The sequence below is a fragment of the Triturus cristatus genome, chromosome 8 (assembly GCF_964204655.1).
Source record: "Triturus cristatus chromosome 8, aTriCri1.1, whole genome shotgun sequence".
Lineage (NCBI taxonomy): Eukaryota > Metazoa > Chordata > Amphibia > Caudata > Salamandridae > Triturus > Triturus cristatus.
In genome coordinates, this window is record NC_140591.1 from 221,604,375 (window position 1) to 221,632,151 (window position 27,777).

Below are 27,777 nucleotides of genomic sequence, written 5' to 3' on the forward strand. Positions count from 1 at the left end.
TTGGGGTGAATGATGGCTCACTGTTTTTTTTGTTGTGGCCCAGGGTGGGTGGGTTGGGCTGTTTTGGTGGGTTTGCCGTTTTTTTTTTGTTTTCCTTCTTGGGATGTCGTTTTCTCATGGTACTGTTTGGTATTTCTACACTGCCTACACATGTCTATTCCTAGACACTGTATTGTGTTTCTGGCTGAAAATGTTGCTGGACTAATAGCCTCTCATTCTCCACCTCCCTGCTGCCTTTTCTGGGGATTTTCCATTCCTCTACGGGGGTTGTGGCTTCCGTTTGCTACTGTATGTTTTCCTGATACTGTTTTCACAAGTTTTGACTGCGATACTGCATTGTGTTACATGCTCCGTTCTGTTTCAGGTCACTGGTCCTTCCCAGGTTGTGCCCATGCTGCTCCACTGGTCCCTCCCTCCCTTCTCTGCTGCACCTCTTGTGATCGGGTCCGCGGCGCACTGTCCCTGCTCATTGGCGCATTCTGCTCCTGATGCCACATTCGCCAGTAAACCGCCTGCGTGTTTTCCCCGCATTGCCTGGTTGGCGGTGGTCCCCGGTGGGCTGCCTCCATCTGCTTGCGGGGCCTCCAGCCTATGCCGCGTTTCGTTGCCCATTGAATCACATTCCTTTCCTGCCCACTGCACCTGCCTGTGGCGCCTATTGTGGGCGTTGCGCAGCGCCACACTCTGGACCCACCTCTTATGGCTGATATTGTCTGCTGGACATGGAATGTGCGCGGTCTGAACGACCATCGTAAGGCCTGACTGATTCATGCCCACTTACAGCGGCACAAGGTAGATATATGTCTCCTACAGGAGACACATCTGCTGCCCGGTTCTATTTCCAGACTTCAAGCGCGATATTGGGGGGAATCCCACTCCTTCACCTACTCGTCATATGCCAGAGGGGTCTCAATTCTGTTGCGCAGGGGTCTCCATTGGCAGACTACCCAGGTACTCACTGATCCTGAGGGTAGGTACGTGATCCTTCATGGTCTACTGTTGGCCCAGACCGTTACGATTGCCGCGGTATACGGCCCTAACTCGGACGATACGGATTTCTTTAACCACATCTGGCACCTCATCTCCGCTTGTGGCCCTGCTGCGGTTGTCTGTGGAGGTGATTTTAATGTCGCGCTGTCGGCAACTTTGGATTGGTTGGGCTTTCACTTGTCCCATCGTGCGCCTCCGCGGCTCTCACGTCAATTTTTGCTGACAACTCTCTTTATGATGCTTGGCGCCACTTCCGTCCTGTTACCTGTGAGGGCACCTGCGTTACCGGCGAAAGGGGCTGTTGGTCGCGCATTGATTTCTGACTGACCTCACCAGACGTCCTGTCCTGGCTCACTGATGCGGGGCATATGGCTCGCACCTTTTCCGACCATGCGCCGGTGCAGATCCGCCTCCGCCATCCCCAATCCCTGCGGTGGGCTTTTACCTGGCGCCTTTCCCCAGGCGCCCTTCAGGACACTGCCTTTTGCGTGGAAATCCGTACTGCTATATCCAACTACTTCGATTTAAACACAGGATCTGTGGACTCCGCCTCGACCTTATGGGAAGGGTTTAACGTCGTAATTCAGGGCGAATGTATTTCTAAACAGGCTGGTGTCCTCCGCCCGATCCGCACCTCCCAGGCTAAGCTGGAGACGGAAATAAAAGATCTGGATGCCGCCCAGGCGGCTCACCCCAGTCCTGAGACGCTGGCGTTAATACGTCAAAAACACACTGAATTTTCGGATGAGGTTTGCCGCGAGGTGTCCTTTTTGGGCAGGGAGGGTCGGGCTCGTCGTTTCGGTGAGGGGGACCGCCCGGGGCGCACTCTTACCAATCTTCTTCACCCACCGCGTGCCGCTTCTTATATAACGGCCCTCAGTGATGGAGGCCCGTCTAGGACCACTTCTCCGGAGGAAATTCAGTCCCGTTTTCTGGACTTCTATTCTCAGTTATATTCCGCCGGAACTCCTTTGTCACAGGTGGATTTTGATCAATATTTCGAATCCATTGTGCTCGTCTGGCTGGAAGATCACCACCGGAAATTTCTGGATGAACCTTTCTCTAGGGAGGAACTACTTGCGGCCATCAATAGCTTACCCGGGGACAAGGCACCCGGCCCAGATGGCTTACCAGCCTCATTTTACAAAATGTACGCCGATCTTCTTGAGCCACACTTGGCGGCTATGTATAATGAATCCCCTGATACTGGTCTCTTCCCGTTGTCGCTACGTGAGGCGATGATAACCTTGCTGCTTAAACCCGAGAAACCTGCCGACCGCCGCGACTCATACCGCCCCCTTTCCCTAATCAACATTGATAACATAATTTATGCCAAATTGATTGCCTCTCGCCTGCTATTACTCATGCTCCTCATAGCTCTCCCTGACCAATCAGGTTTCATTCCCGGTAAGGCAACCTCGCATAACCTCCGAAAAATATTCTCAGTATTACATCAAATTAATCCTAACCTCCCGGCTGTGGCTGCCCTCTTAGACGCTACAAAGGCGTTCGATACGCTGGAGTGGCCCTTCTTGTTCTATCTCTTGCCGCGTATGGGCTTCAGCGAACTCTTTATGCGTAAGGTTAAACTCCTTTATACTAACCCTTCGGCACGTCTCTGTATCAATGGCCAGGTTTCCAACCCCGTCGGCATTGCTCGTGGCACACGGCAGGGGTGCCCTCTTTCGCCCATGCTCTTTGCCATTGCAATGGAGCCCCTGGCCGCTAGACTCCGGCAGCACCATACTCCTAGAGGAATAGGTTTTTCGTCCCACTCCCTACTCGTCTCCATGTACGCGGACGATGTAACACTATACGTCGGTCATCCTCAGGAGAACCTAAGCCCCCTGGTCAGGGAAATCCTACGTTTTGGTGGGCTTTCCGGCATTCAAGTGAACTGGAGCAAGTCTGTCTTATTCCCCTTGACTGACGCCACCATGCCATTCACACCAAACTTTCCGTTTGTGTGGGCTTCCGACCCCACTCGATATCTGGGCATCTGGCTGAGTAGAGATCTGGATGAATTGTGGAGATCCAACTTCGGGCGTGCGGTCGACTGGCTGGAATCTAGGATCCCATCGTGGAGCCGACTTCCGCTCTCTCTGGCGGGCCGGATCGCAATCGCCAAGATGGTGGTCCTGCTTAAATTTTCTTTATTTGTTTTTAAACAGTCCTGTTCCTCTTATCACTCATTTCTTTTGTAAATTACGCTCCCTCATCATTTCGCTCGTCTGGGCGGGCAAACAGCCTAGAGTCGCATACGACATCCTTACTCTCCCCATGTCTGCCGATGGTATGGGCGCACCTGATTTCAGGATCTATGCCTTGTGTGCCCAAGCCAGCTTTCTGCATTTTTGGATACATCCTACTCCTTATCAGCCCCACGTCGCCGTTGAGACGGATCTAGCTTCCCCTTGGCCTCTGTCCACGGCTTTGTTCGTTCCCGCGGTGCACCCTAGGGCGGAGGTCAACACGGTCGAGACGCTGCGCTGGGCTTGGTCCAGCTTACGCCGGCTTTCCAGCTTTTCCCGTCTTTCTGCCAATGCCGTGCCAATAGTGAACCACCCAGATTTCCCCCCACTTCAGCCTTCTGGCATGTCTAGGCATGCGTCACGTTTGGGTTTGAGGACGATAGCGGATCTTTACCCAGACAACACTTTCTATTCTCTTCCTGACTCCTCGGGGCCGCTGGACACACTTTTATTTTATCAGCTGCGTGCTATATGCCGGAAACTCCACCCCACATTCCCCCAGCCCCACCCACCATGCCGGCTCTGGATCTCGTGTATACGTCCCCGACGCCACACAAATTGGTTACCAAATTATACGCGCTTACTTTAATGGCCACCTTCATCTCTTCGGATCGGGCGTGGGGTGCGGATCTTGGTACTGACATATCGCAGGCTGACTGGCAGTACTGTTGTAACCAGACAAAAAGCTGTCACCGAACTACCGGCTCCGTCTGATACATTTTAAGTACTTGCACAGGTTGTACCGCACCCCTGTTCAGCTCCACAGGCTCGGGCTCATTCCAGCGGACTCTTGTGTGCGTTGCGCTGCCCCTTCCGCGGACTTGGTTATGTCCTAAGGTCTTAGAGTTCTGGTGGATGGTGTGTTCTACCATTTCTGACATCACTAGTGTCACAGTGCATCCCGACCCTCCCCTGTGCCTCCTTGGTTTTGTAAAATTCTGCCCGATGCTTCCCGACGACTGATTTCGATGTTCCTGGTCCTGGTCTGGCGTAGGGTGGCCATATGTTGGGGTCGCCGGCCGGCTCCTAAGGTTGAGAGCTGGCTGGAGGACGCCTCTCGGTGCCAGACTCTCCTATCGGAGTTTTGGGACCTATTGCCCATCAGGTCCCGACCCGCAGATATCTGGGGCCCTCTGGTTACCTACTTCAATCCCGTTCCCATTCCAATGGCTCTGCCTCTCCCACGCTCCCCGCCGGCCCTGTGCCCGTGGTGGCCGTTGGTGCTGGTCAGTAGCTGCCCCCTTCCCTTCCATGGTCGCCCTGCCTTTTTGGTACTCCCCACTGAGGCTTTTATCGTAGTTGTATTCCCCTTGAGTGGAGGGGCTTCTGTGTAGTGGAGCTGTGATTCTGACCTTCATGTTTTTTCTGCTCGCTGTAGAATGTGAACGACCAGCAGCCAAATGCTTAACTTGACTTGCACTCTGTTATTTTGAGCTGTTGTGTTGCACATTGTATTGTGTCCGACCTGATTCTTCTCAATAAAGGTTTTTGAAAACTTTGAAAAAAAAAAACCATTGTCAATGTGATTTCAAATTGATAAGCCCACAATATAAAAGTACTTGAGAGGAATAATACAACTCCCAAAATTATGAACACTGATGGTGTATTATAGTCAATCCAAAAGTAAAATGATATAACAGCACAGAGTAGTTATTGTGATCGTCCAGTGGCAATTGTGATCAGTGAAGTGTTAGTCCTTTTGTATACAAACAAAACGAGGAAATTTCAAAACAGACAATAGACTGCATAGTAATATATCCAATACCTCTGTATGTATAACAGAACATTACTGGCTGTGTACAATATACAATATTAAAGAACATTGCAGTCCCTATTGTAGGAGATTGTTGACTGTTCAACTCCAGTGGTGTATTTAACCAGGGAATTCATCGGGACATTGTCAGAAGACACGTAAATAGGCAATCTAAAGCAGACCTCATGCAAAACTGCATGGCATCAAAGCAAAAAGGGATACCTGAGAAAGGACAAAAACTACAGTCATTAATTCAGAACAAAACCGGAAGCGGAGGAAAATTAATTGCGGCCAGAGTGGGAAATTATATTCGGCCAAAGATTGGTTATTTGGTATGCCTGGTCTGCGAGTCCATTGCCTCTGCAACTTTAGGTTAAATTCCTCTGCAGGAAAAAACGTTTTTACTTTCTGGCCCATGATCTTTTATTTCCCTGTCTGATGTGGGATTAATTCACCCTGTCGCTCCTTGTTTCCATCTCCAGCTGTATAATTGGCGATTGCTGCACGTCGGATATAATTTTCCAGTCTGGCCATTTTTACCTTTCCAGCCAGCTTTGTGAATTCTGTTTCATTGAATAGCTTGTACCTGTTTTTTTTGCCTTATTGAACGCCTTTCTATCTTAAGTATCCCTGGATCAGTTGACCCCCCACATGCCTTTTGGCTTCGATGCCCTGCCGTTTTGCATGAGGTTTGTTTTAGATTGCATATTCAAGTGCCCAAATCCACCTCAAGATGCTGCCACCAAATGATCTGGACCCCCAAGCATGCCACTCTGGTGAACCGCATAAATGCCAGCACCAAAAGAAGAAAATAAATCTAGACCATCCTGAAGGATTTCAGCTCACCAGCGGCCACTTCCAATGTGATCACACCCTCACAGGACCCCTGCAACAATCTCTCTCAAGTCTTCAGCAACAAAATCACCATCATTTACAGCAATTTGAACCTGCAACTGGACCCCACAAACCTCACCAAATGTCTCTTTTATCCAAGGAACAAATGCAAACCACATGGCCCCTCATCACCCCATACGAAATCGCTGCCACTATGAAGTACATCCATTCAAGGGCCCAATCAAACTCTTTTCTCCACCATGCTTACTCCAGAGGACTGCAACTCATCAGCGGATGCTCACGCCCATTTTGAATGCCTCCACCCCTTGCGTGACCTTCCCAGGCACTTGGAAATACACAGCTTCCTTCCCATTGCTGAAGAAACACTCTGTGGAGCCTTCAGTGCTCGCCAACTACAGCGCTATCTCCCTGCTACTATTCCTGGACAAGCTCTTTGAGAAAATTTTAACAGACATCTCACTGAATACTTCCAAAACCACCAATCCCTCAACACCACTCAGTCTGTTTTCAGACCAAACCACAGCAAGGAAACTGCCCTCGTCGCCACCACGGATGACATTCACATGATTCTGGACGGAGGAGACCTTGGCGGGCCTCATCCTCTAAGACCTCTCTGCAGCCTTTGATACAGTCTCCCACCCCATCTTTATCCAGTGCCTACATAACATTGGAATCCAAGGACATACAATCTGATGAATCTGTTCCTTCCTGGCTGAAGTACTCAGTCAGCTTCGCACCGTACAATTCTCACACCTGTGAACTCATCTGTGTAGTTCTGCAAAGATTCTCTCTGAGCCCGACCCGCTTCAACACATACATGAGCCCTCTAGCCAGCATCATCTGCTCTCACAACATCAATGTCTTCTTCTACCCTGATGACTTACAGCTCTTTCTCTCCCTCACGGACAAGACGCCCAGTACCAGGATCAAGTTCAAAGACTGCATGACTGCAATCACCCACTGGATAAAGACCAACTGTCTGAAGCTGAACACAGACATGACTGAAACTATGATCTTCAGGATTAGCACTTCACTGTGGGACTCCACCTGGTGGCCAACAGACCTCGGGCCAACTCCCACCCCACCACCCACAATAAGAACCTCAAGATCGTCATCGATAGAAAGCTTGACATGACCGCCTAAGTTAGCGTTGTTACCGCATTATGCTTCCATACCCTGAAGATGCTGAGAAAGATTTTCAAATGGCTCCTGATCAGCACCCTGAAAGCAGAAATGCATGTCCTTGTCACAAGAAAGCTGCACTACGGGAACAACTTCTATGCCGGGATCAACACAAAACTCTAGAGAAGGCTGAAGCCCATTCAGAATTCATCCAGCATACGTCAACAATTGCATCTGCTTTCACAAACCTTCCTGATACCTCCACTCTTCTGAATCCCTACTTGCACACATCCCATGTGTATGGAAAACCAGATCCAGCAGTGGAGCCTTCTCCAACACCGCGTGAACAACCTGCGTCTACACAAGAGCCTCCTCCTCAAGTATTGCATTTCTCAAGAAGCTGAAGACCTGGCTTTTCGAGTGATACCACTAGGCGCTAAGGTTGGCTGCACCGGGATACTCACCCAGGTGATAGTGCGCTCTGCAAAGTTGCATAACATAATGAGATAGCTTCTCCTATGTGAGTTAAATTGGTAACTTATTATTGTTTGCTGGCGTACTTGAGGTCACAAGCCACTGAAACACCTCACTGAGATTTGCAGTCAAGAGGGGACAAGTCTTTAACATAATTCCTAATTGCGATTTAGAATGAGTCGCTAAACCCCTCTTCCGAATCAGAATGGACTTTCCAAATTGCAAAAGGGGTTTAGTGCACTTTCAAATATCATTCTGTGGTTGCAAACCGGGTGAGTTTGAAAACTGCAGGGTTCGCAAACGCAAAATAAGTTCATACATTTAGCCCATGTGACTTTGTTCAGTTTGTCTCTGTGTCAGTCACAGGTGTACCTCATTTTCAAAACTATATTATGGTTTTGTTCTGTTATGGTCTACTCTAAACATTGTCAGTAAACTTAAATATAGAAACAGTTTTAAGTAACGTTCATATGTATATGTTTTTTGCAGGGGCCCAGATAAGCTGCTTCGCCCCAAGCAAATTTTCCCAGCGTCAGGCTGGATATGTTGACTCTTTCTGTTGGGCAGCTGTACAGCAGAAACATTTATCCAGCAGTGAATCGGGAAACATGCCTCTGTGGCTTCATAAAGTAAGTTCCTAAAGAAAAATACTGAAGTATTTTGTTTGCTTTGGGCTGTGATTTTATTGGTCTCCTCATGTTTTCTTGCTTTGGACACTTTAGCATGTTATTAATTACTTACTGTGCTTGAAGGCCGTTTTAGAATTCAGACTTTGATTGACTGCTGTGATAGTACTTTACATTCAGGATGCCTAGAAGTGCGACTTTCAAAAAGCACATATGTTTAAAGTCTCTAAGCTCCTAGATATTTGTTTGTAGGTCATACTTAAAGAGAATACAAAGATCTACAGCAAAAGCAGTACAGTTTAATGTAATACTAACCAGACTTGGTTGCAATGCATTACCACCTGTACTAGTAAGGTCAACAAGGGTGCTCCTTGTTAAAATAATAGCGAAGGGCGATGATAATAAACAGGTATCATGCATCATGGTTCAGACTTTTGCAGATTGACTCACACTTTGCAACTTAATATGGATCACCTTGAATTCTAAACAAGACCTACCACTACCAAGGTTTTTACCTATGGATCCACTTCTCCCCTACCTCTAGCTGGAGTGTTCACGGCTGACTTTGCACACGAATCTCGATTGACACAAACCCAAATCTATGTCACAAAAGAGGGCACCGGGATGTTACTAAGCTGCCGGACAGCGGAACGTCTTCATCTTGTCGCTTTTGCATTCAGTGTACACCAAGAGAACGTGGCTGATTTACTTACCTAGTTTGCACCATTGCTTGAGGGCATACGTTGTTTAAAAGACAGACTTATAAGACTACATATTGTTGACTCAATACAGCCAGTAGCTTTGAAACATTGAAGGGTGGCGTTTCATATCTGATCCAAGGTGGAGGCGGAACTGAGTAAGTTAGAGCAGGCGGACATCATTGAGAAGGTCGATGGCCCCGCCCCCAGGGTGTCCCCCATCGTGGTGGCCCGCAAGCCCAAGCAGCCCGGAGAAGTTTGAATATGCGGGGATATGGGCTACCCAACCTGGCCAATAAACAGGAGCGACACCTAACGACCACGGTCGATGATATTGTGGCCGAAGTGTGTGGTTTGAAGTGGTTTTCGAAGATAGATGTACGCGCTGGCTACCACCAATTGATGTTGGATCCCACATCTCGAGCTATCACCACCTTCTCCACCCACGTAGGCCTGAGGAGTTACAAGAGTCTCAGCTTCCGGAGATTCAAGTGCGGCAGAAGTATTTGAAGACACAATTAGAAGTGTGCTTGCAGGCCTGGATGGAGTCCTCAATGTCAGTGACAACATTTTAGTCCATGCCCCCACATTGGAAGAACATTTTGATCGCCTGAGGGCCGTCTTCCAACGTCTAATGGAGAATGGACTGACGCTCCATAGGAAGAAGTGTGGATTTCTTCAAAAGGAAATAGCATTTTTTGGATATCATTTCTCCCAAAGCAGAGTGTCACCAGATCCCCTCAAAGTCCAGGACATTCAGGCGGCCCTGGCTCCCACCAATGTGACTGGGGTGAGAAGCTTCTTGGGCATGGTTACGTACTTTAGCCAATTCATTCGAAATCTTTCAGACCTCACTGCTCCCCTAAGGGAATTAGTCAAGTCAAATGCCATTTGGAACTGGGGGCCTGCATAGGAGGAGGCTTTCCAAGCCACGAAACTTGCCCTGTCAGCTGAAACCACCTTAGTCTATTTCGACGCAGCAAAGGAAACTGAACTGTTAGTTGATGGGTCTCTAAGCCGTATTATCTCTACGACAAAGCAACAGTGAGTGGGTCCCAGTGGCATACACCAGTCAAGCACTGGCCCCAACAGAACAAAGGTACTCTCATATTGAAAAGGAAGCTGGGGATGCCGTCACTTTCATTTATATCTTTATGGACAACCTTTCATTGTACACACTGATCACAAACTTGTCATCCCATAGTTCATGGGGTCATCGTCTAAACCCCCATCACAAATCGATAAATTTATCCTCCAATTGCAAGAATATCACTTTACAGTGGTCATCCACCCAGGAACTCAGAATCCGGCGGAATACCTATCCAGGCATGCCAGCCCTGCCACCCAGAGTGAAGAGCTTGCCGCAGAAGAAGTGGAAGAGTATGTCCATTTGGTTGTAGAATGTTCTAGACCTCTTCCGATCTCCCTGGAGGAAATTGTTAAAGCCGTCTGCATCGACGAATGTCTCCAGCTGAGCATTCCCGCAGTGCAGTCAGGAAAATGGAACACTCTACTTGATAAGACCACCTATCGCAAAGATAACGCCAGAAAAGCTTTGGCTTCCCTACACAATGTGCGGAACGAGTTGGTGGTGTCTCCAGAAGTCTGGCTCATGAGAGGATCACGTCTAGTAGTTCCTGGAAATTTGCAACAGCGAATGGATGATCTGGCCCATTTGGCCCATCAAGGGGCTGTCAAGACAAAATCTCACCTAAGGTGTAAGTTGTAGTTTCCCAATCTGGACACCCTGTTGGATCAAGCTGTTCGTCAATGTGCACTCCGTCAGCCCGCAGGTCCTGCTGATCCTCCTGCGCCCATTATCACTGAAGTCATTCCCCCATTCCCCTGGCTACACGCCAGTGCGAATTTTGGGAGTCTCCCAGATGGGAGGCACATGCTGGTGGTCATTGATGATTTTTCAAAGAATCCAGAGGTTGAAATCCTGGAGTACATTACCACTAGCCAGACCATTCCTCGGCTGAAGAAAATTATGGCCACTCATGTAGTGCTCAAAGAGTTGCCACAGATAACAGCCCTCCATTCTCGAGCCAGGAACTCACTGATTATCTACAATCCAGGGGTGTCAACCATCGGAAAATCACACCCCATTGGCCAAAGGCAAATGGAGAGGCAGAGCGCTTCATGCGCACTCTGAACAAAGTTATCTGAATCGCTTTAGCCAACAGAATGTGGACTGTGCTCTGTATGGGTTTTTGAGAGAATATCATCTGACTCCTTATTCTACAACTCATAAGAGTTCCATGTCATTATGTATAAACCACCGGTGGGCGATGTCATTCTGCACCTAGATGTTGTGTCTACACGTCAGTAGCAAGTAGCAGATACGCTGCAGAGGCGTCATGTGCAAAACAAAGGTATGTCCCGAGCCTGCAGGGCCAAACAGAGTTCCGTCAAGGTGGGCGATCTGGTGATGGTGAGAAGTCGGCACTCTCGAGGAAACTTCACTTCGCTTTTTGAACTCGATCCATGGAAGGTGCAGAAGGTGCGAGGGGCAATGATAACTGCACAGAAGGATGGAGCGGCCATTACACGGAATTTCTCTTTCTTCAGTATCTCACGAGGTGTCGAGGTGTCATCGGAGGATGGGCGTTTGCCCGTCGTTCAGCCTGCCTATTCCGGATCTCCAAGGATGGAAATCTCACATTCTCATGGTGGAAACAGTTGTTCTCATTGGAGTCATCACAGCTGTCATCTGATTGAGACACCTCATTTCTGCCTAAGGAATTGAGGGGGTCATCTGAAGGAGTTCATCGTCAAGGGGCAGAGAGATATCATCTCCGACCACACCCAGAGAGGTCATCTTGTTTGAAGGATTTTCTGATATAGTGAACATGCAACTGAGAATGGATTTTTTTTGCATTCTCCTGAGTTTGTTTTGTTTCGTTTTATTTTGTTCTCTCTCTCTCTCTCTGTTGTTCGTTTTTATTTGGTTGAGGAGGAATGTTATGTTTAAGTGGGTGGACCATGCCCACTATTGTATTCTCCCCTCCATACAATCCCTGATGGTCACGACTGTGACGTGGGGGCATGGAGATAGTAAATAAATGGGTGGTCTCCAGATCGAACTGTGTAACCAGTGTGAGGCAGTACGTTTATTTCTAAACATTGCGACGCAGGCCTGTAGTTACATATTCTGGCCCGATCATCGACGCAACAATGCGAGACAACTTAAATCGCTGGAGCACGTGCGAGGTGCCTGTCTATAAATTGTTTGGCCCACAAAAAAAGGATAGGAATTAAGAAGGGGAGATCGGGTTTTTACCTGTGTGATTGGAGGCAAAAGCGCCTCAATGAGTGAGTCATCACCGCAAGAGAGGGACGAAAGGGTAAGGTGGAAATTTTCTACATATTTGTGCTTATTGTAGGCTTACATTCATATATGCTTATTCTGAGATTGGATTTCAACTCAGGTATTGCATAACCATAAAGAGCCTTAATGAGATTGAAAAATACACGAGGCTATTTCCTATGATGAAAAATACTGGGCCTGTATGAATTTTTTGCACCGTCTTTAATCTTGCTTATGTTCAGAATTTCGTCATACAGAAAATCTTAGTTTTTGCCATTTTGCAAATGCAAAATTTCATTTAATTTTTGTCAACAGGGGACTGCTTTGAATATAAGAATGAGACATTCTCTTCTCGGTCCAATCTCCTGCTAGTATCTCTCATGACTTTATTGGGCAAGGTGTACTCTCGTATAGAAAAGTTACTCGATATTCTGGTGAAATTTGTCCACCTTTAATAAACCATAGAAGCATATTTCTCCTCCAAGAGCTCGAGGGCTTTCTCTTTCATACTGTTAATGTTCAGGGACATTGTGGTAAACCAGCCTAATATACACATGAAGGGAATAGCATTAAAAAAATATTATAATTTTATTTGTAGATTCTGTTTTATGAAATGAGAAGCCTTTAATATATATCCACAAATATATTACTACCCACTTATAGAGAGAGTACTGGGTTGATAGTGATAGTGAAATAATCTGCACACTCAAAATGCAGCCCCAGAGAGATTACCAGCAAAGATTCTTAAAAGGAGTATGAAGTGAACTCACTTTACAGATGGGAAATTACATATTATATTAATAAGTAAACCTGCTTTCATGAGGCATAACAAAATGATATTAAATATTGAGTTGATTTTGTTGAGCAGATAATTGTAAATTTGTGTTGTAATAATAGACTGTTAGCTAATGACTCTGTGGCGTGAGAGGAAAAAAGACAACTTGGTGGCATGGTATGATGAATAATTAAGAACACTCAGTTAATTTAGCAGAAATAATGGATATGGTTACAAGAGCATCTTAATAGGCCAAGTTCACAGATAAAGCATGAAACAATTCTAAAAAATGCCAAGAAATGTTTTTTTAAAAAAGTAGGCAATAAATTATTTTGGCCGAAAAGATTTAATCAAAGAACGTCTAATAGCATAAGTCGACCACTTTTTCAAAATCTCTATTTTTCTAAGGGTTCCCTTCACTTTCTCTTTATGAATCTTTCTTCCTTGTCACTTTCATCTGGAGATACCCTCTCCTTATTTTTTTCCTTAATTGAAAGAAAATAGATCGCTGGCTGCTCACCAGATAGGGAGAAGTTAGAAATATTTTTGAAAGATTGAATGTCTTCATAGTTTTATAGAATTTTAAGTTCCTTCTTCTCTTTGTGATAATTCGAATGTGTTCAGGGAGATTTTGAAGCAGGTATATTTATCAGACATGTTTTATTATAATTTCAGTATTAAGTAGGATTTAAAATACTCAACCCCTTGAAAATTCAGGATTTCTTTTTTCTGTGAAGATGCAGAGTTTTGTTTAAGGTATCGCTCATAACACGAGGTCAATAGATAGGTGTTAGAAATGGGATTTCTGGTTGGCTAGGGCTTGCGCCAAAGCCAGGCAGAAACCACCACTCTAGTCAGGGCTGGGGAGTTAAACGCCAAAGATAACCCCTGCTCACCCCCTTGGTAGCTTGGCACGAGCAGTCAGGCTTAGCCCGGAGCCAATGTGTAAAGCGTTTGCACGCGCACCCAGCAACAACACCCAAGGCCCACCACAAAAGAAACTCCACACAAGGTATTATATAAAAGTAGCCTTTGTATTATACCAAAACACATGAGATAATATTCACACAATTTACACTGTGCCAACTGGCACTGGGCAGAATTTTACAAGGGACTATTTACATGGGACAGGGCCACATGGACCACTGTCAGGAATAAGCACTTTCGGAACTAGCACGTTATAGAACTAGCACGTTGTAGGAATAATACTTCAGAACATAGCACATACAATCACTGTAGTACCAATTAGAAAATGTAGCGCACAGCCAGTAACCACTGGTAACAGGTAAGTACCACCTACGCAACCCTAACCACCTTAGGAAAATATTACGTAGGGAACCAAGAACACCTCAGCATAACCTATACTAGGAAAAACCCTCTCCTACGCATAGGTACAGCTGGAAATAAACATAGCATAAAGGAAAGCATTTTGCGCCAACACACACAGGTAAAAACAATCATGTACCCTAGGAGAGGGCACAACACAAGAAACTGTCCCCAGGCCAACTTGGCCTCTCAGGGGCTCAAACGCCCTTTGTCCAGCAGAGTCAGGGCAAGACTGCGCAGGCTGCGCAAGCCAGAGCGCACAAGGCACAACCTAAACATTGCAGCTGCCCACTAAGTGCTGGGCAGCTGGGAAAATGAGTGTGGGCACCACTGTGCCTCTTAAAACAAATATAGCAGTTGTTGGAGTCTCTCCTGGACTGTAGACAAATGATGGGGCCAAACGTTAGAGCCTCACAGGGCTCTGGGCATGACTAATGCCCCCAAAACAGCGTGGGAGCCTCGTGGGCTCTAGGACACAAACGAGAAGAAACGCGCCCCAGTCACGTGGAGCCTCGTGGACCCTTAACAGGTATGCCCTGGTCATTGGAGTCCCGCTCGGGGGACTCAATCAGGACAAAGAGGCCCTCTTCGTTGGAGCGCACTAGCGCTCTGAGCAAGCACACAATGCCCCCGTACGTTGGAGCCTTCTCGGGGCTCTTAAAACAAGCACAGTGCAGAGGAGAGACCGGCGGGGACACCCACACTTACCGGTTCTCCACGGCGTCGTCCTCCCACTTCTCCGGGACCGGCAGCACTCCGGCCGGGCAGCAGCGACGCTGCTGCTCGCAGACTCGCTCTCTGTTCTTCCCTCAGGGAAGCGCGGGGTAGGCTCCCGTCCGCTTCCTTCAATCAGAGCGCGGCTTCGGGGGAAGAGGGAGGAGGTGGCTTGCGCCTCCTCCACTCACAACGCGGCTTCCTCCGTCGAACCCCCGGTCACGTGGGCAACACTCCCTCCCGCTGGACCAATCCCAGCGCGGCAGGGAAATGACGAGGCGGAGACTCCGGGCCTGCGGCGGTGATTACCTTCCTTCACACCGAAGCGCGGGGTGGGCTCCCGCCTTCGTTCTCAGGTCAAAATACACGGGGTCAAGCGGGGTGGGCACCCGCCAACAAAATAATTAAATAAGCAGGGTAGAGACCCGCAACGAGCGCCTCAATGCGAGGTGGGCACCCGCTTTGAATCCAGGGTAAAACGGGGGAATCCCTATGTCGGGGTTCGCTCCTAGATTATCGCAGCGCCGCGCTGCTGGCCACAGATGCAGGCACTTCTCAAATAAAAGTGCAGCGCTTCCCAGGCGCTGCCAGGCAAGGTCCAGGAACAAAGTCCTGGTAAAGTTCAGGAAGGTAGGCAGGGGGGCAAGGCTGGGCCAGGGGCCAGCTCACTGGGCCCTCCAGGCAGGAAGGCAGTCCTAAGTGGCGGTTCCTCCTGGCCTCCAGCAGCAGCAGCCCCCCTCAGATAGGATCCTGGAAGAGAACACCTCTGTGGGGACACAGCCCCATTTGTATACACCTTTTCCCTTTGTTCTTGGTTCAGGGTGAGGGGGAAAACCAAGCGCAGCTGGTTGGGGAGCACCCTTGATGTGCTCAGCCCCTCACTCTATTCACTGGCAGGGCTAGGGTCATCAGTCGCACCACAGGGGGCGGAGCCAGCATTGTGTGGGGAAATCCCAGCCCTATTCACAGGACCCAGGTGCACCACTCCCTCACATCACACATGCTGATCTCAACACTCACCACCGAGGCAGACCCATCCAGACTCCTGGAGCCAGGCTCACCAGCCAGCTCCAGCCAATCACGTGTCAGCACCTTTACAGCACACGCACAGCCATGTCTAGAAGTGGCACTTCCACACTAGACACATACACGCTGCATACATCATTGCGCAGCATTCAATCACACAAGTCCGTACATACCAGACTCGACCCTGCACACCCCACGCATCAGGAACTACCAGGGCCACCTACATTCACCATGCATTCCTATGGGAGCGCAGGCCTATCTCACCACATGCACTCAGAGTGCGCACGCACTTTACTCTGGGGCACAGGGAAAGTGCGCAGAAACCAAAAATCACTACCACCAGGTCACCAGTAAAAGCAAAAAGCTTAGGGGCGAACCTGCCAGAAGGGCCAAGTCCAACAATAGGTCTGTGCCAGATGCATACATTTTAGTACCTGTTTTCTAATATGTGTGATCACACATGAGCATTCATCACTGTTACTGTGCCAGGATTTCTTTTACAGTGCTCTCTAATGAGCATGACACGTCAGGATCAAAATAACTATTCTTTTTATAGAACCTTAGATCTTAAAATCTTAAAAATAATTTTTGATGCACCTTAACAGAAAGACTGTGTTCTGTACATATAGTGGGCCAAGGCCTTCCTAGGGGTTCAGTCAATTAATTCTCCATTTATCCTTAGATGGGCGAGGAGGAGAGAAAAATGCAATGTAAAGACCTAACTGATGTAGAAGTCAAAAGTCGCTTTTGTGAGAAAAGGCACCTTTAATCTGGCAGGTACTGTTTTTTTAAAACACAGTGAGAGATAGTGAAGCTAAAAATGCCTGCAACTTGCTCATTCTCCTGGCCTATTTTATAGCCCAAAGGAAATCCATCTTCCATGAAAGGAAATTTAAGTGACAAGAATGAATGATTAAAATGGAGCACCCATCATAAATGGTCAGATTCAAATTCCAAGTTGAATCCAGAAATGAAGTTGATGTTTCCCTAAGTTAAGTTCTTTTTCAACTAATGAAAGACAAACTGGAGTATTTTAACTGTACTGTGTTGAAGAGACTCTATGAATACATCATCGCACCAAGCCACAAATACGGGCCGCCGTGTAGATAACAAAACGTTCATCACTGCCTCTGGAAATTGGTAGATAGACCAGGCTAGCCTCTTAAATTCCAAGTAATTTTAGAGTCAGGAGATTTGGAAGTGGCTGTGGAACGCCCTTTTGCGACAATAGATCCACTGTGATGAGAAAGAGATGAGGAGGCGAGCAGCAGTTCTAGAATGACTGACCTAGTTCTGGTGTAATAAGACTTACAGGAGTCTTGGCCATCTACATCTTTTGTACTACTCTTTGTATTGGTGATACAGGAGGGAAGACCTAGAGAAGGGATTAATTCAATGGGAGAGAAGGTACATTCCCAACACACCCCACCCTGCCATATTACTAAAGTAACTGCAGTACTTGTTCTCCCTGTTTGCAAAAAGATGGATGTCCTGCGTCCCACTCATCGTTAGTGGAAGACATTCTGCTGAGGAGATCTGCTTTTGAATTTTCTGTCCCTGTCAATTGAACTGCTCAAATTCAAACACCTCTGTCTGTGGTTGATTCCTGCACCCCTGTTGAAACTAAACAACAGCGTCATGCTCAGCTAAAACATTAAAACCACATTGCCCATAAGTATTTTAATCTGAGTGTACTTCAGCTGTGGAAGGGAAACCCTGAGAGCTAACTTAATCACCCTCAATTCTGGCATATTTATAGGCATAATCGATTCCTGTAGAGCCCACAGAGCATTGCACGCCTTCTCTTCTAGATGGTCATGCCAGCCCTGGAGTGATGCGTCTGTAATGACGGGCACTTGATGCCATGGAAGTCTGAAATGATGACGTGCAAGCAGATTGAATGAGCAGGTCTATCATTGATGATCTTGGAGCAAACGGGACGAGAGGTGAACTATGCCCTTAGGAGAACAATGCACCACTACAACTGACTCATCTTCAGTTCTGCTTGGAGCACTAGATAGATGCAGCATGCCATCAGATCTAACAGTGATAGCACCTCTCTTGCTGTCTGAAGAGGAGCGCTGTGAATCTCACACAAGAGATACTCACCAACCTTTACAGAGGAGGGAATGTTTTCAGCTGCTTAGTGTCTAGAATCACACCACAAATAAAAGTATGCAATATTTCTTAAACGTTTGCTGTAGAAATCCCAGTTGTGCAAAAGAGTGATTGTATCCCTGAGATTCTTCTGAAGCTGAGGAACCGAGGAAGACCCTGGAAGCCAGTCAAGTTAGGGATAGAGAACATAATATTTTCTGTGACATTGAGCTACAGTCCCTGCCATCATTTTGGCGAACAGAGTGGGATCTGACTTCATTTGGAAAGCGCTAACTATAACATGCACCCCTGCCATGCACTGCTTATGGCCTCACTTATTACATCACTCATGGCATGTTCTAGGACATCATTTATGACATCACTGATGACATCTCAAATTACATCCATGATGACATCACTGACGACCGTATCCAAGATTCATTTCCCAGCATATTATATAAATTACTATGGCATTAGAGGCCTGACAGTAAGTACAAAATGGCTCAGGAGAACATCGGGCATCATTAGTGCCATCACAGATGCAGCTCCCTTAGGTGTAGAAAACAAGCTTTATGTGCAATATTGACCATATACCATACACTTTACAGGTAGCATAGATCACATTAACAATCAACCACAGATATATGAGAAACCCTCAATGAGTATGGTATTCAATCTGCTTACAACTGTTTACAGAAAGCCAAGTTCCAAAACATTGAGAATGTCAGTTCCAAAACAAATACCCTACTACGGATAGCTTTTATATGCATCAAACTCTTTGAAATTGTTCTCGCCAGCAGGGGGCTGACTTTTGATCTGTTTCATTGCACGCACTGACGCAGGCAGGGAAACTGATCAAGAGATTGCTCCTGCCCGGAGGGAGCAGCATAAGTAAGGGTGTATGGTTGGTGCACCCACCTGTTATAATGAGAGGGCCCAGCTGTTGGAGTCCCTGGGGGCAAAATAGGCTTGGGGGTGTGCGAACCCAAACCCCTTTTTTTAGGTTTAAATCTTTTTTTAATGATTTGAAAGACAAAACAAGATGCACCGAGCAATAAAGCTCGAACCGTGGGCTAAAAGCATTCGCAGTGCTACACAGAGCATCAGAAATGAAACAAGAATACCTTACCGGCCACACACCTCCCCCCCCCTGATCCTCCCCCCTCCCTGCCCCCTCCTCCTCACATCAGCTGCCACCGAAGAAGAAACCGAACATGGCACAGGACAGATCAATGTGTCAGATCTTGTGACAGCGCGCATATTCCTGGGGCAGGTGAGCTTGCGCACTTCAGAGTATAACAGGGCAATAAAGGGGCACCGCAGATCTGTGAAAGAGGCCCCTTCCATCTGGAGTGAGAAGGAAATACTCTCCATGCCTAGCACATACCACAACCTGTGCAGCCACACCTGCACCGTGGGAGTTCTATCCGTGCCCCAGTGAGACAGTATATTCTGTAGTGCTGCCCCTGAGGCTATTCCCATCTGTTTACCTTTACGGGACTTGAGGGGAAATGTAAGTCTGTCAGAGACACCCAGAATGATGTACTCCATAAAGTGAAGTATAAATTGGTGTGGAAGTGTTTTGCAATCTCATCTAGATTTTGTTTCCAATAGGATGTAAGAGTGGGTCAATCCCACAATAAGTGAAGCTGTGTGCCCTCAGCCCCACATGTCCTCCAACAACTCGGGGAGCAGCTGGGGTTGCTTCTATGCAGACTGGGGGGGGCGTAAGATACCAGTATGTCATTATCTTAGTAGCAGATTCTACGCTGGAAATATTACGCGTTGAGTTTCAGGCCCTGTAGTGAATGTCGTCCCATTCTTTTTGAGTCAATGTCCGCCCCAGCTCCGTTTCCCACCGTTTCCGGCCCCCAGATTTGGTCAATTTTTCCGGGGGGGCGTAGGATGTGGTACAGTTCTGTGATAAGTCGTTTAGTAGACTGCTTAGAGAGCAGCCACGGCTCATACAGGGTAAGCCTTCTCTCCGCTCCCTGGCGTATCTGGGGTTGCATTACCCAGTGTCGTATCTGCTGATAGTGGTACCACTCAGTTTCAGGATTTGCAGAGTCTGATCGGAAATCCTTGAAAGACAGTGGCCCCTCCACATCGTAAAAATGCCTTATGGATCTGTGGCCTTCCTTATCCAAGTGGCTAAAGGCTTCCTGGTCAAGGCCCGGGGGTATGTTATGTTATTTGCTCTTGTAGCATGCACAGATACTCCGAGGGGTGTCCTGGCGCGAGCCTGGAGAAAGGGAAAGAGAGCACAGATGCCTGAAAATTCGTTTAAGTAAAAAGAAGCCAGGATTGTTAGTTATAGGGGTGAGAGAGGCGATGGGAATGTGGTAAGAACGTTGCGCGTAGCCATAGTATCCCAGGCGTTTAAGGTGGCCTGCACTATTCGTGAACCATAGAGTCCCGGAAGCCTGGAGGCTCTGCGGAGGGAGGGGGTCTTCCACAGGGGCTGAACAGCTAGTGCACACTCCATTAAGAGCCAGCGCTTCTCAGATTCCGGTTGAGCCCATTCTAGCAAGGATCGTATCTGCATAGCCTTGTAATAGAGGTCAAGATTGGGAATTCCCAGGCCCTCCTCCCCAGGGGGTCTAAAGCTCATGTCCCTGCTCATCCGTGGTTTCTTGTCCTTCCAGACAAAGGAAGAGAACTCGGTCTGAAGCTGTTTCAGCATGCCCAGGGGAGGTTCTACAGGCAGAGTCTGAAAAAGCTAGAAGATTTTAGGGAGTATGCTCATCTTGAGGGCTGCCACTCGGCCAGCCACAAAAAGCCAAACGGCCGCCAGCTTTGGAGATCCCGCCGCATCTGTGCCAACAAATGACCGTCATTTTAAAAAACTGTCTCATAGGTGGATACTGATAGAGTAATGCCTAAATAAGGGATAGTTTTCTGATCCCACCGGACACACCTGTTCAAGATCGGTGATGGTTGACAGCCATAAGGAAAACCCTAGAGCTTGCTATTTGGACACATTAACTCGGAAGCCTGAGGCAGCTGCAAATATTTCTAGTTTGGTAGGGGAAGCTGGAACAGATGTCTCGGGGGTCTGAAGTGTAGCGATGACATTGTCCACATCGAGGCTGATGATATGCCACTCTCCCCCGAAGAGAACCCCTCTAATCTATTGATTCTCCCAGACCCTCTGTGCCAACGGCTCCATATAGAGAGCGAACAGCAGTGGGGAGAGAGGACAGCCCTGTTGCGTGCCTCTCGCAATTGGGAAGTGGTATGACGTAAAGCCGCTCACCCGGACAGTGGCCGAGGGGTGGCTATATCCACTGAGCACCCACCTGCAAAAATGGCTACCTATCCCAAACTGCTCCGGAGTGGTCTCTAGGAAGGGCCAGTGTACTCTGTCGAACACCTTTTTGGCATCGAGCAACAGCACTACTCGCTCCACTGACTGGCAGTGGGTCTTGTCGAGGAGGTGAAGCAGTCTCCGGGTGTTGTTGCTGCATTGTCTGGTCGTAACAAATCCGGCCTGGTCCGGATCTATCAATCCCGGCATTAGCAGGCCAAGTCTGGCCGCTAGTATTCCGGTAAAAATCTTAAAATCAGCATTTAGCAGGGATATAGGCCTATACGAAGCACAATGTCTGCCATCCTTTCCGGCCTTAGACAGGACTGCTACTGACACCAGGAGCATCGTGGGTGGTATTTCGGAGGTGTCTCTGATTGCGTTAAAGAGTCGGGTCAGTATCGGGGCTAAAACCGAACAGAATATTTTATAAAAAATGGCAGTAAACCCATCCGGACCTGGGGATTTAACTTTTTCTAGCCAGATCAGACTATCTAAGGAAGAGGCCTGGTCTAGCGTTAAGTGGGAATGCATTATGCCCTGAAAATAAACGGAGGAATTCTGTTCTGGTATTTGCTGCACAGAGTATAGTTCTACATAAAAGTCCCTAAATGCGCGGGATATATCCTCCTCCCGTGTAAGTTCGACTCCCTCAGCTTCGAAGATCATTTGGACCACCGCTGCTTGGCGCTGAGCATGCAGTTTGTGAGCCAACAGGCGGCTTCTCTGATCCCCTCCCATATAAAACATATGTTTCAAGTGGAGAGCAGCGTATTCAGCCCTATCCAGGTCTGGGCTAGCCAGCTGAGCTTGTGCGGCTTTTAGCCACCCGGGGGGTCCCTGTCTGTTGGAGGATCCCTTCTAGTTCTAAGACCTGCTTGGAAAGCTCCTCCCTTTTCTCCCTACGCAGCTTGTTGTCTGCAGAGGACATGGCGATACAGTCGCACCTAGCCACTAGTTTAAGTGTGTCCCACAAGGATACTATCGAGGTTTCTTGGGTATCATTCACAGCTAGAAAGTCCTCGACCATCTTAGTGAGGCACACGATGACTTCAGGGCAGTGGAGGAGTGTATCCCTCATTCTCCAGCAGTATGATGGTCGGGGGGTGGGAGGAAACAGTAGAGTTGTGGTTAAAGCTGCATGGTCAGATAGCGATTGTTGTTCTTTAATCGAGTCCCTGTGCTAAAGAAAGTAGTCTAACCGGGCATAAGACCCGCAGGCGTGGGAATAGAAGGTGTAGTCAGTTGTATGAGGGTGAAGGTGGCACCACACATCAACTAACCCCAAGTCATGTAACTACTGTCGGCCGCTGTCACATAGAGCCCCAGTCTGTCCCTGCCTCTGAGCCAAATGGTCCAGATGGCCATCAAACATAATGTTCAGGTCACCCTTCAGGAGTATTTGCGGGCCGGAGAGGATGTTAGGTCTGCCACTGCTTTATGTAGGAATGTCTCCTGGCCCTCGTAAGGTGCATAGATAGTGGCCAGCGTAAGCCTCCCAGTCTCCCATGTTCACGGAGAGCACCAGGAGCCTCCCTTTAATCTCTGATACCTGTGCCCCCACTACCCCAGGAAAGGTGCGAGATATGAGGATAGCAACCCAGACCATCTTAGTGAGAAGAGAAGAGAAATATTGCTGTGGAAAGGCGCAATAGGTGGGTCTCTTGCAATAAACATATATGGGCTTTTGAGTTCTCCACATAGGACAGGATAGTCCTGCTCTTGATAGAGTTGTTAAGCCCTTTCACATTTAAGATTAGGATTTTAACGCTCATCCGTTCGGACAGTGTGGGCAAAGTGCACTGTTGGTTCATGGAGATGGGTCATGCCCACTCTGTATTGGGGCATATGGGGTCTCAGACACAGAGGTCTGGCTCAGCGGAGGTCATGCACATGCGGGAAAGACGAAGGAAGCGCAGAGGGGGGGAGGGAACCCACCAAACAAAAATAACAAAACCCCAGAATAACAAGAACATAAGAATGATGAAGAGTATCAGTCAATGTCCAGAGTGTATGGCTCATTGGAGAGAGAGTAGAGAGTACCTGTGGCCTTCAGCTCCCCGCTCCCCCCAGGCAAAGCCCACGCAAATGTCTGGAGTGTTTCCAACGATGGGCAAGGGTGCTAGCATCCAGCCGTCATTTCTCTGGCTGGGCGGTGCCACCCTCAATCGGAGGATGCTCCTGTAAGAGATGCCAGAAACGCCTGCCGCTCTCTGGCCATAGTGTCCGAATCAGGGCTCACTGACGGGCTAGGGAGCTTGATAGTGGTCCAGCCATGACCACTCTGGCATCTGGTTGTTCTGGTGTAGCTTGTCCGTTGTGGGTTCCTTGATGCCCAGAAGTTTGTAGGCGGCAGAAAGAGAGCGGATTTTTCTCAACTCCCCCTTAAAGAGAAAAATCAGTCTGATGATGTGTCCACAGGAGTACTTGACGCCGGAGTCTCGGAGGTGAGACGTGATACGTCGGAAGGATTTGCGCTTAAGTAAGGTGGAGGCTGCCAAGTCCTGATACAGGGTAGGCTTTTGGTCTTTGTATGTAAAGTCTGTGTTATGCCGGCCCTCGCAAAGGATCCGCTCTTTTAGCTGGTAGTCGTGAACACAGGTCAAAATGTCTACCGATGGAGCTGGAGCCACCCTTCTGGGGCCCACCCTGTGGGTGCGATCCAGTTTGATGGAGAATTCTGAGGATTCGCCCAGGATGGAACGGAAGAGATCTACCACCAGTGCCTCGATGTAGCTGTCTCCCTCGCCCTGTGCCATGCCACAGATGTGGATATTGTTCCGCCGGGACCTGTTCTTCAGGTCTTCCGTGTGGGCCTGGAGGTCCAGTTTCTGTTCCTGCAGCTTGAGGACTTCCTGCTGGAGGCTCTTGAGTTCTTCGTCACGCCCTATTTTGTGCTCTTCTAAGGTGTTGATCCTTTCCCACAGGCAATCCACATACCGGCGTATCTCTGACATATCCGCCGACAGCTTGCACTTCATAGTGGACAGATCCTCATGGAGGGAGGAGAAGAGTGACTGCAGGAAGGATCGGCTGACCGGAGCCTCCGGTCCCTCACCACCTTCAGTCTCGTCCAAGTGCTTCACTGCAGACTAGCCCTCCACCTGCTGTGTCGTCGATTTGAGCAGCATGTCCTTCACTGATCTGTCCTTCCTGCCTTTTGGGGCTGCCATTTCTCTGCTGCATTAGTGACTCCCGGGGTGGGCCTGGGCCCGGCGTGGTGGGACCCAATAGGTGATCAGGTGTTGTGCAAGGCGATGCAAGGTTCCACTAAAGCTGTCACTGTTACAGTGGAAGCGTTCCCCGGTGTCCCTCCGACGCATTGGGCTCATCTTTTGTGCCTCAGATCAATCACCAGTGGGGGGGTGCTTTGCATTCACCCAAGGACCACCGCTGGAACCACTCCATCGTGAGTCTGTCCTGCCCCCACCTCTCTGCTGCTCTCACCTCCTGATGGGACCCGTGCTCTGGCTCCAGTCTCCTAGGGGCAACTGCAGTGATATAGGGTTTCAGTATTTACCTAGCGGGCAGGCGAGCTCAACCAAGCCTCCTCAACCCGGACACTCGTGCCTCTAAATGTTCCGATTCTCCCAGATGGATCGCCGCGCAGTTTGGTTCGCTAGAGCCTCACCCCAGGCCTCGCCACAGGCATGGCCAATAGGACATTACGTGAGCCTTTCTCTGACTTCAGAAGGCCGCCGATCACCACCCTGGGGTCTCCCTCCTGCCAGCCGCTCCAGGCGTCCTCAGCTGATGAAGTGGCCACGCATGGCCTTAGCGCAGCCGGTGCAGGCCATAGCTCCAGAGTCCAGAGGTGTACTGATGGCGGGGCCCACCCAGGCCAGCAAAGCCGGTGCCTTCCATGGTGCAGGCGGTCTGGGCCCCGCTGCTGCCAGAAACGATGTGGTCCCACTTCCGTATGCAGCCAAAAATGCCACCTGAGTCGGGGAGTTGAAGCGGTCCCCCTACTAGTCCCGGGGGTCGCCGAAAGCAGTGCCCACTGCAGTGGCCTCCAGTTGGTCGTCATCTCACCCCGGCCGCTCTGCGCTGGCCCTGTAGTTGCCTCCGGAACCAAGACTCAACCCTACACTGCCCTCCAGGAGTGTAGCACAGCCTCCAGGGAAGGTCCAGGCAGGCTCCGGTGCCTTTCCCGTCGCCAAAAGTGCAGAGAGATGCTGGGCGGGAGCGGAGAGCGACACTACTGCGTCCTACCAAGACGCCATCTTGGCCACGCCCCAATCCCCTTTTTTTGTACGTTTTGACCTTGGGGTGGGCTCAAAAGGGCCTATAATAGCTTGGGGAGGGGGTCCCATGGCCCTCCTCCCCTTAAAAAAAAGGCCAGGGGGATGGTGTGCCCAGGGCCTAAAGAGGTTTGGGGAAGGGAGTCAGGAAGCCTCCCTCCCCTTTAAAATATATATGGCCATGGGGAATGGAGTCCCTAGGGCCATAATAGGCTCCGGAAGGGGGGTCGCGCAGCGCCTTTCCACTCCAAAAAAAAAAAACGGCCCTGAGAGACGGGGTCCCCAGGGCTTTTTTAAGGCTTAGGAAGGGGTCATGCGGCTCCCTCTCCTTAAAAAAAAAAAAATACAGCCCTCGCTCATGGGGTCCCCAGGGCTTTATAAGGCTCAGGGAGGGGAATCCACAAAGTCCCCTTCCCCTTTAAAATACATAAGGCCATGGGGAATGGCATCCCCAGGGCGTAATGAGGCTTGGGGATTGGCACTCCATCCCCCTCCCTTTTTTTATTGATATTGCCCTAGGGAATGGGATCCCTGGGGCCTAATAATGCTCGAGTAGGGGATTTTTTCTTGTATTTGGTCCCGGATGGGATCCCTGGGTCGAAAGGCCAATCTTATGCTGCACACAGAAAAGGCAGTGCACAGTGTGGGGTTATCTGCCTGCTGGAGATTTGACCGTAGGCGGGGTTTGCTGTGCGTATGGTAATAAAATATTACTTAACATTAAAATGCACTGAAAAAAACAACGGTTAAAGTATTGTTATAGTTAGGTGTGGTAAGAAGACCTGCTTTTGTTTTTTAAAACAAAAGCTCTTAGAAATTCGCTGAAAAAACCAAAGGTTTAAGTAATCTTATAGTTAGGTGAATATATCAGTGACAACATTAAGGTTTTTGTTTTAAACAAAAAAAAATAGAAATTCACCAGTTACAGTTAGGAGAGCTAACAATAACTTGCGCCTCCTCCATGCACTGCTTATGATCTCACATATGAAATTACTCATGACATGTTCTATGGCATCACTGATGACATCTCAAATTACATCATTGATAACATCACTGATGGCATCATCAAATAAATGTGCTAGTTCATTTTATAGTTTACATAGTGGCAAGAAACTACCATATTACTGTTTTTACCTATTTTTGTACAGCCAGGATCCAGCTAATGGGTGTAATTATTTACAAAACACATGTGCTACTAATGCATCATAGGTGTGCTGAGGTACTGAAGTCGTTAAAATGTTTGCATTGAAGTGTAACCCTATGTGCAGGTGACGGTTGTCTAATTGTTACAGTACATATCCTGAAAGTGAGGCCAAGCCTAGGCGCAGATGGCAAAGCTCACAAAATAATACAGAATAATTGGAGAAACCACTTCTGCTTCCAGTGAGGGCCTCTAGCTAGATCCTGCAGACAAGGGTAATCTTACATACGCAAAGAGAAAATAATCCATCCAGTCTTTTAAAAAAAGAAGGCTGAGATGACTTCAGAGAGACACCCCCTATCTAAGTAATCTGCACAGCACTCTGTCTCAGGCCTTTGGGATTGCTGACTCCACAGCTGATGTCCAGATTGGTCAGACCATATTTAAAAACAGTTCTGTTGGGGGACGTGGTCTCAACAGGAATGGAGTGAGACGTGTGCCGCTTCTGCTCCGGGCCGCCGCTGTGACCATTTGCCATCTTTAAGCGGTGTTGTGGCGGAGCCCGGGCCCGGATCGATACCTGTGTGCAGCTGACTGCGAGGGGCACCCGGTGCGGGGCTCGGAGGCGATCGGGGACAGCGGAGACCGCCGGATTCTGAAGTGGCGAGGGCTCGGAGATCGCTGCACTGCCCGCCATTTTGCCCGCCACCCGTCCGAAGCTCCTGGCGCCCAGCAGCTGCAGCGGGGGAGAGATCGGAGGCCCGGAGGGCTGGGACGACTCCATCGGAGCTGCCTTGTGGTGCCGCGGACGCCGGACCGGACCGCCTGGGGTGCCGATCTCGGGGACCCCCGTTGGCGGAGTTGCAGCCGCCATTTTCCCCTGGGCTGGCCTTCCCCCCGGGCGGGCAGACGGAGGCGCAGGCCAACGGAGTTAGAGCGGGGTCCGCTGCCCGAGAGGTGATCTGGGCTGTAAACCCCGGCCGGCACTGCTCAGCCGGAGCGGTGGAAAGTCGCGGAGGAGGACCTGGCGCCATTTCTTGAGGCGGGAGCGGACGTGGTCGGCCCACGAA

General features: G+C 48.9%; 1 protein-coding gene across 1 annotated transcript in view; it reads left to right on the plus strand.

The window, feature by feature from the left end:
• The window catches only part of LOC146801873 (pannexin-1-like), an 88,859-nt gene that overhangs the window by 19,902 nt on the left and 41,180 nt on the right, over window positions 1-27,777 (plus strand). The window contains exon 2 of the mRNA XM_085624059.1: window positions 7,936-8,075. Within this exon, the coding sequence (XP_085480185.1) occupies window positions 7,936-8,075 (140 nt within the window). The remainder of the gene's footprint in view (window positions 1-7,935; window positions 8,076-27,777) is intronic.